General features: G+C 35.8%; 1 protein-coding gene across 1 annotated transcript; it reads right to left on the bottom strand.

Annotated features, from left to right (window-relative positions):
* Window positions 1-3,252: 3,252 nt before the first annotated feature.
* On the bottom strand, window positions 3,253-4,514 carry LOC112526055 (probable membrane-associated kinase regulator 6). Its single transcript, XM_025136433.1, has 2 exons — window positions 3,697-4,514; window positions 3,253-3,584 (listed from the first exon to the last, which is right to left on the bottom strand). Exons 1-2 carry the CDS (start codon window positions 4,436-4,438, stop codon window positions 3,574-3,576), a joined length of 753 nt encoding a protein of 250 aa, XP_024992201.1. The 5' UTR covers window positions 4,439-4,514; the 3' UTR covers window positions 3,253-3,573.
* Between the last annotated feature and the right edge of the window lie 5,280 nt (window positions 4,515-9,794).

Below are 9,794 nucleotides of genomic sequence, written 5' to 3'. Positions count from 1 at the left end.
CTTAGACCGGTTAAGAGTCAAGCGATTTAGTCTTAAACCGGATAAGTGTTGAGCGATTTATGAATAATGAGTTTGTTTAACATTTTGAACGGAGAAGTTGGAATACGACTAAATAGTGGCCGGATTATTTTAAATCGGACAAGCCTTGAGCGATGTGTTGTCCGCACTTGTTATCCGGACAAAAGTGTTAGAATTTATTCTAAGTGTTAAATCGGACAAGCCTTGGGCGATGTGTTGTCCGGATTTGGTAAATCGGCCAAGACTTGACCGGAGATGAAGTCCGGCCAAGTCATGTTGACCGGATTTGTGTTATGTCTTGTGCTTGATTGATAAAAATTGTTATTTTATCATAAAATGGGAATTTTGATATAGATGATTTTGAATTGATAATAATTCCATTGACTGCGGTCTATTTGGAATCGTTTTTTAAAAATATTTTGATAAGGAAATAAGGGTGGCATATCAAGGAGAGGTGTACATTTGGATATAAAGATGGCATTTGTATGTGTGTTGTATGATATAACTCTTTCTATTATATCCTTTAAGATTACTGTGGTTTGGAATCTTTATTTCTTTGTGATTTAAAGATTTAGGATCAAGGTTCTTATTGGAAATCGTAGTCTGGATGTTATTGAGAAGAAAATAACAGGTTTGGCCTAAAACTTTAAATAAACCTTGTTTGATTAGAAAAGGTTTAAAAGTGGCATTATATGAAACCTGGTTGGTTCAAAGGTATGTTTTTTGAATAGCTTAATGCTTGGCTTGAAAAGGGAAAGGTACTGGTAATATGCCCCATTTATTCATATATTGGTTATATATGTGAAAAGTTGTTTTATTTAAAAAGTTTTGGTGATTACCACCCTGCAATAACTTAAATAGGGTAGCTCACTAGACCTTTCGGTCTAACCTTCGTTTTGTAATTTTAACTATATATTGCAGGAGGTACGGACGGTAAGGGAAAGGGGAAAATGTGATATTTTTCTAAATGTTTATCTACATGAAGATTTGTTTATAATGTATAGTTTTGATTGATGTACGATGATTAGTACAAGAAATGTATTTTGTATGGAAATTTCTTGTACTAAAGGACCTAAGTGAAATATAAACATGTATTTCTTCTGTATGAAGTATGTGTTACATGTAATGTGTGGTATGGAGTGTTACAGGAAATCTTACTTCATGTTTTATTGATAAGAGGTGATGTTGAAGTCTGAAATTTGAATCAATAAGACTTTTTGTTTTTTGTAAATTGATAAACGTCTAAATTTCGTTAAATTCTCTATTTTACTCATTAGAAAATTATAGTGTTAAATTTATAGATAAATTTATCCAATTTCACATATTTATTCATCACCATTATGAAATTTACATCTAAATTATATAATTAGCACTCATTTAAATGAAAACATGCCATTGATGGTATTTAACACATTTAAATTCTATTAAAATACATCAATTGAAAGAGGTGATGATCGATTTGGTAAGGATCAATTGAGAAAAATGATTGATTAAGGTTAATCAATTGAGAAACGTCGTTGCTAAAGGTCTGGAGAACAATAGAGGCAAATAAGAGATCTATTTATCTCTTACCAGATAAGAGGACATTAAAACATAAGTGACTCTGAGAAACTGGAAAAACCAAATAGTCTTAAATGTCCTACCTATTAATAAATCAGACATAAGAGGCTGATAAAAGCTTTTTTTTTTTAAGCAAACAAGGCCATAATGTACATAAATCAAACCATTTAAGGTTTACACATTGCGTCCGAACATATCAAAACTATACAATAATCTGAAATAACATATATCAGATATCTTCACAATTCTTCAGCAAGCTTAACATAAAGACAACCAAACTGATGAACTCACAACTTTCCTTTTCCTTTATCACTAAAACGCAGCTGCTCTAAAATGCACATTTTTTAAAAAACAAAATGAGGATTAGACCATACAGTTTAGTGAGGAAATCTTTGTCAGTTTCAGCAATCTAATAAAATCCAGTTACTATAAAACATTTCAATTTGTTAGATATAAATTGACACCAAGGCTCAACATCCCACCCAGGTAACTTGTCACAACAACAATCACTGCTCAATATCACACACTCTGGTAAGGTTGCAATTCCTATCAGTTGTGGCCTGCCACACAAAACAAATTCGTGGGCACTATATATCCCCTGCACGGACCATCATAATCCTAAGTTTTATAACCAAAGAATTCATAATTTCACCACATGTGTTAAAATCCAACATCATGTAAAGATAATGCAACACAATTAACAGTAAAATACAACCATACCAATGAGGTATAACGTCGAAGTAATAATCAACTAATAACATATGCATTTCAATTAAAACGGTTTATAAGAAAACTCACCTTGATTACGATAAACGAAGATATAACTTTAACCGTCTCAAATGATCGAAACCGAACATGAAACCCAAACCAAAGACCGGAATAAATAATCATGGTTTACAATCTAGATGATTAAGGGGCCGTTTACCTAAACACTTACCCAGTAAGCGCTTAACGGTAAAATTCAACTCTATCGCTTACTTACCAAGTAAGATTTTAGTCTAGCAAAACAACAACATTATGTAACAATATACCCGGTAAGCGCTAACCGTGGTAAGAGTCGTCGTCATCACTTACCGGGTAAGACTCTCGGTCCCTGCCTTCACTCTTACCATGTAAGATTATTGGTCCTTGTCATACTCATCCGGTAAGAAATGTGACTTGGTAAGCGCTTACTCGAGTAAGAATTATGTAAACGGCCCCAAATCTATTCCATAACTCTTAATGTTTACATAAAAGATGCCCCAAAAAACCCAAAAACAACACCAAGAAAAAATGGCAAACAGTAGGGAATGCAACCCTGATGGTCGCATCAAGGTCGCAATTAACACTGGATGCAACTTCCAGGCCTACTCATCCCCTGCTCAACCCAGTTTTCAACCAAAACCATTCCCAAATGGGTTTCTACTTTTCAGAATGTAAACCATGAGTAAACAAGAAGAAAAGTAAACCCATTTAAATGGGTTTTTACTTTTCAGAATGTAAACCATGAGTTGGGACAGGGCAAGAAAATGTAAATCATGAGTCCTATCTTTGTATTGATTTTGATTTTGAGACGAAAATGGGCAACTTGTGTGAACCAAAGGGGCCAAATTTGTAATTTACTATAGAATATAGCTTGATGACTTTTGAATTAGCATCATCAAGTACATATAATATTTATATACGACAATCATCGAAATCCAACACATAGAATCGTTGTATAGTTAACATGACAGTAGAATCAACAACGCCTCCGAGCTCGACCTTCTCTGATGACCAAAGAAACGGCTTATATCATACAATTTGCAAAACAGTCATCAAATTATGTTTTAAGACGTGCATTTTGAATAATAAAAAAAGCACCTCTTAACGTATAATTTGGACGAATGGTAATTTACATCTTCACCTCAAGGATTGCTAATAGTTTACATGTCTAAATGTAAAAGCTTATAGAACCAATTATGGGTTTAATTTTTTCTACAAGTTGTACCATCTTGGCATTTTATGTCTTCTTCCTCATTTGCAGCCTGAAAATTGACCAAGTTTTGCATCCAATGAGTAAATACTTCATTTTTTATTTTCATGAATTGCAAAGTATATGATTAAAAACCACATAAATTGATTATGGTTTTCTCATACCAATGGTTTTCTTGCAGTGAAGAACAGCTTCATAAATCGAATTCTCAGAATCGCAGGATCTTCGCCAATTATCTGCAGCATAGACTTCGCAGGATTGTGGCCAGTTATCAGAACTGTATGCTTCATTTGTTCTGGGAGACGATGGGCCCGCAAATCCCCAAATCTTGGTCGTTTCCGAGTCGCACGATCTTCGCCAATTATCGACAGGATACGATTCACTAGAAAACGTGGTCTTTCCTGTGCCTGAAAATTCCCAGTTTTTGGTTCTCTGTAGGTCACTAGAATCACACCTTCCTCTTCTCATTCTGAGCCAAATCAACCGAACCAAATTCAAATACTTCTGAACGACTCTTTTAGGTAATCTTTTGTACCTTCTAAAGGATAAAGAACGGCTTCTGCGATAAGAACAGACGTTTTCTTGGACGGCTGACGACGACACTGGTGAAGCTGGAGTCGAATTAGAACCAACATCCAACGGCTTCAGAAAGAGAGGAACCAGGAACCCATTAGAGATGAGTTCATCAGCATGAACTGAAGGCTGCAATGTTGGCAGATCAAAGTCGAAATCTTGATGAAAAACAAGAAATCTTTTAGAAGCAGAAAGCTTAGGGTCCATTTCTATGAAGTTAGATTCATCAAAAGAGAATCTAAAAGACCCTTTTGGGCTTTCAAAAGATGGTTTTAGGTTCACTAACCAACTGTAGGAGAAGCTCTCAATAGATAGTGATTCTGAAACTTCCATGGAGGATAATTAATGTATGAAAGAATTTAATGTCTACAGGGATGTGTTTATCAAATTCTTTGTGGTGTGTATACATATGTATGTATATATATATATAGAGAGAGAGAGACAGAAATCATACATGTGCATGTAAAGACATCATTATTGTGGTCCTTCATGCTGCTATAGATAACATATAATTATCAGTAAAATAAGGGAAGAAAAAGTAGCAGAATAGACAGAAATGTGAACCCCACATGATGTAATGTTGCATGTTATGTTTAATAATAAAACAGGGCATTGACATTAAGAGATCAGGTTCAGTTCATAAAAGCAACATTAAAAACTGCATTTACAGACCTCCTTCCCTAATTTCTGCAGACCCAAGAAGCCTTCATGCTTCATTTCTTTTTTTACATGCTACTTCTGTATACATTCAATGGAGCAGGATGTAAGATTAAACTGTAAACTGATGACGAAAATAAATGCAATTCCTACACATAAATGGTTAACAATACCCACAGGGTATGCAAGGCCTAGTTTTAAGTTACAAAGTTGTTTTGAAAACGTAACAAAGTGAAATTACTATCAAATATCGCTAGTAAAGCTAGAGTCGAAGGGGATACGTGTTCAAACCCATCAAAAAAGCTATATTATCAAACATTGAGCTCGATACTATATGGCGCCATGCCCTATTGAATCCCATTTTCCGCCCTTCAAGAGGGGAAAACAAACTTTGCCAAGGTCTCCGGCAGGGCCAGAGGGGATAGTTGCCTTAAACAATTGTATTAGTAAGACTACAAATAAAAAACAAGTATAAGAAGTGAAGTGTCTAGGGGACAACTAAACATATATGGCATAAAACAATGATGCTTGTCACATGAAGTTGTATAATATAAAGAAACATGCATGCTTGTATTAAAATAAGAAGGTCCTCAAATTCTATATACTTCTCTAAGTAATCAATTATTATATCTCCTAGTGTTGTGTATTCAATTATATAATGGTTAGGTCCAATTATATATTGGTTAGATGGACCTGGTGGACCCAAGCACCTCTTCTTTGCGAGTCTTCGGAAAACGAACCTCGTCTCACTTGGAGGTAAGGATGGAAACAGAACTGATATTGGACAAATAATGCATCCCCTGTCCCGACCTTGCCCCGACTAATCCTTGATTGGTCCGGAGGGAAGGAATCCTCAAATGGTTCAGGGAACTCGTTTAATAAAAAAACAATTAAAAGAACAGTGTATTTTAAATTAAAATCACTAGATTCATATCAATATTGAAAATCCAATATACATGTCAGTTAATATATATATATATAGACACGTATTTATATTTACACACATATACATATATTCAACAAAATAAAAAATTTAACCGGGGTCAGATTAGGGGCGAGTAATGCCATCTCCGACCCTGACCTTGCTTTGGGTATGAAAATAAACCCCCGTCCCTGCCTCGTTGCCGCCAAAGCAGGGAATCCCCGTCCTGTTAGGGTCGAATACCCGGCCGGCCCAAGGTTAAATTTTACATCTCTACTTGGAGGTTTGGTTTAGGGGCGGGATGCATGCAGATCTTACCTCTATAAAGAGTAGACTGGTTATTCTGTAAAGACCCAGGATTTTCAAAAGAGTATGTCAAAGAAAAGTTTGATCCGCAAATTTCAATGAAGGTTGTCATGAAGTTTGATGAAAAAGAAGGAAAAAGAAGAAGAGTTCAAATAAGACTCTTCAAAAAAAAAAAAAAAAAAAAAGAACTAAGCAGCAATTTACCAAAACGCTTAGGTATGAGTCACCACTCTCATGTAAGATTTTTGGTTATCAAAATGGCATCCTATGCAACACTCGTACATGGTAAGCACTTATCAATAAGAATGATAAACCTCACTTACCATGTAAGACTCTTATTCCTTGCCTTGCCTCTTATGGGTAAGATTCTCGGCCCTTGACATGTTAATCTGGTAATGATAAGCATTTGGTAAATGGACCCTAAAGTAGTAAACGGAACAGAGCAAAGGTTTGAATAACTACCCACCCCCCTAGACGCCTCATTATTCCTCCCTCCTACCCTCTACCTCTCCAACTTCTTTCCTCTCGTTTACGGTAGCTACGGGTCCCCACCCCCAGTTAACAACTCTAATCCTGCGTCTCCAAAGAGCTCCTATCATAGGTCATTGTCCTTGACAACTTCAGTCATTAGAAGTTACATAATATGATACCAGTAGATTATTTGAAGAATAATGATGAGTCAAAACATACAGCATAACTTAATGGCACTCAGGTGGTTCAGAACTCTAGATGTCAGAGTAGTACCAAAGAGAGAAAAAAAAAATAGGCTTAAAACTTAGTTATGTCTCACCTAGTCAGTCACTTTCCATGAAAGTAAGTGGGCAGGAAACAGAAAAGGCAATGAAGGTCAAGATTGGGGTTTTTTATGAGTGTGGTAACAAATGAATTGGTCATGCATGATAAACTGGATTCAACAAACACTAGATATTTGACAAGTTGGTGTTCTTGGTATTTGCTTATCTGTTGTTGGGTCATATAATTGGTTTTGTCTGCACCACAAGATGATGACTTCGTAGGGTGGGAGAGAAAATCCTGCATGCAACCATATATGATCAATACCAAGCTAAATATAGATTTGTGCAGAATCTGAAGAAGAAAATATCCTAAATTCTATTGGACTGGGAGTTTTAGGCATTTACATCCACCAGCAATCTGAGTGGTGGGTGGTTTACAGCTTCCCAAGGTATTCAGTGCCAAAAAGACAGTAACGTTCTTCAAAACTACAAACAATTATTCCCAATCAAACTAAACAAACAAAAATAGCAGACATTGGTCCCCAACCGTTGTCGGGGAACGAAATGGACATGAGGCAATGTAACTAGGGCAGAAACCATAAGCAGAAAGAGACTTTGGAACCAACCAAATGGTCCCCTTCTGATATCCTTCTTTGAGGACAGAAAGGCACTTGTTAGAATATGTAGACATTCAAAAGCCACTACCTTCTCCAAACAGGGATTTCTAATTGTGCAGATCATATCTATTTGCAAAGAAGTTATCAAATTGACAGGTCGATAAGCTGTTTAGGGTCTAGCTAAAGAAGAGATGGCATATGGCTTTTATATCACACAGCAGACCTCTTTCAGAACCAAAGAAGAAAATGTAAACATGTTGCATATTAATCAATGTTTTTATGACACAGAGAGAGAGAGAGGGCAGAATCCTCATCCATTCTTTCTTTTTCTAAGGGAAGCAAATTTGAAAGCATCTAAGCGTTTGGTTCGCCATTATGATTTCTGAAGGAATGAAATATGTCAAAGGAATTGGAATGGAATGTTATCAGGTTTAACCAAGTGTTTGGTTGACAAGAATGGAATGTAATCTGTTTAATGAATTGGAATCTGCCTGTTCGGTTTGCAACAGAATTGGAATGGAATGACGACAAAGGACAAAAATACCCTTTCTTTCATTTTTTTAGTTACATTACATATGGAGAACAATTTTTTTTACCCTCTCTTCCCCATTCTGCACCTCACCAGCTTCCTCATCTGCATCCTTCTTCTTTTACTCTTCCTTACCAACATCTTCTTTTGTAACAACCTTCTCCTTTTTCTTTTATTTTTTTATCTTTCTTTCCCTCATTCATCTGTAGCTCTGCACGACAAACCATTCACAAATCTGCCTTCTAAATCCGCAGGGACGAAATCTCACATGGGTTTAAACGTACAAACACAGGGACAAATCCCTGAATCACCAGTGCTTCCGTTGAATCTGTTCAAACACTGCAGGGACAAAATCTCACATCGGTTTAAACAGGGGAGGGGGATGATGATGGCTGACAAGGAGGTTTTATTTCTAGTTTAGAGCTATGCTGTTAATATCGCGATATATCGTCGATATATCGGATATCGCTCGAAAAAAAATATCGGAACTCAAATATCGGTCAAAATATCGGGAACGATATTGTCGGCGATATTTTCTGATATTTAGCGATTTTTAGCGATATTTTGAGGTAAAAATCGGTCCGATATACCGATTTTATAAGGTTTAAAAATTTGGGCTGATAACTTATTTTGTTATTTCATGGGCCTAATTTTTTGGGCTGATAACTTAAATTTGTTATTCCATGGGCCTAATTTTTTGGGCTGATAATAAAATTAGGTCTGAATCTTAAAATAGTTCCACAACGTCTTCTTCTTTCTTTAGACTTCGACTTCTTCACGTTCAACTTCAGAGTCTCGACTTCTTCTTCACACTTCGACTTCAACTTCAGTCTTCAGACTTCGACTTCGACTTCTTCTTCAGACTTCGACTTCGACTTCTCGGTCTCTCTTTTCGATCTCTTCAGACTTTGAAACTATATTTCTAAACTCTAATTAATGCATATTATATATATAATTCTAAGAAATATTATGTTAACCGCTATTTCCGATATATCACCGATATATCACCGATATATCGAATATCGGTCCTGACCGATATTTCGTATTCTGACCGATATAACAGCATAGGTTTAGAGCAAGGATTTCCTTTTGTTTTTTATTTCTAGTATCACCGACCATGGGAGGATGATGATGGCCGGCAAGGAGGTTTCCAATCAAGAATCGTGCTGAATTTGGAGAAGTCGAAAAAGGAGAAAGAAGATGAGGGTATTTTTGTCATTTACACAATTTTGAATGGAATGAATTTCAATTCCATCAGTTTTAGGAAGGAATGATGAAATCCTCAATTCCATTCCATGGGTAACCAAACATTGGAATGGGATTTGGTCAACGAAATTGACCATTCCAATTCATTCAGATTCCGGCGGATTCTGATTAACCAAACGCCCCCTAAATGTTGCTGGAGTAAAGTTTCCCTAATAAGTCAAAGAAAATGCATCATTGATTTCTTTCAAGAAATATGAAAAACCGCTCTTCATGAATAAAAACCAATCACCAAGATCAAAACGGTTTCTTAATTGTGGGGAACATATTACATATCAATTTGCAAGGAGAAGTGATCAAACTGACAGATGGACTCAACTGTAATAATCATGCTGTTTAGGGTCTAACTAGAGAAAAGATCTACAATTAGGCACACAAATGAAAGTCACTTGAGCATCCTTAATTTCTTTCAACAAATTTGAAAGACCTAAGATCATGAACAAATCCAAATAACTATCCAACTTCAAAAACCTAAAGCTAGATACTGTCTAGAAGGACCACTTGACAGTTCATACACATGCTTAATATCAGATTGTGAACAGCAATCAATGTGTTCGTTTAACAGCTTTCTTTTAATATTCATTTACACATCAATATCCAATTTGTAAGACCTGAGATTATATAAACAAATCCCAATAAGTACCACCCAACTTAAATAAAC

Source organism: Cynara cardunculus (genome assembly GCF_001531365.2).
Source record: "Cynara cardunculus var. scolymus isolate 2C chromosome LG 13, CcrdV1, whole genome shotgun sequence".
Classification (NCBI taxonomy): domain Eukaryota; kingdom Viridiplantae; phylum Streptophyta; class Magnoliopsida; order Asterales; family Asteraceae; genus Cynara; species Cynara cardunculus.
The sequence above is the reverse complement of the archived record's forward strand: the minus strand, read 5'-3'. Positions and strand labels throughout refer to the sequence as shown.

Coding starts and splice junctions, on each gene's coding strand:
- LOC112526055 (XM_025136433.1), bottom strand. CDS start 4,438: ATGGAAGTTTCAGAATCACTATCTATTGAGAGCTTCTCCTACAGTTGG.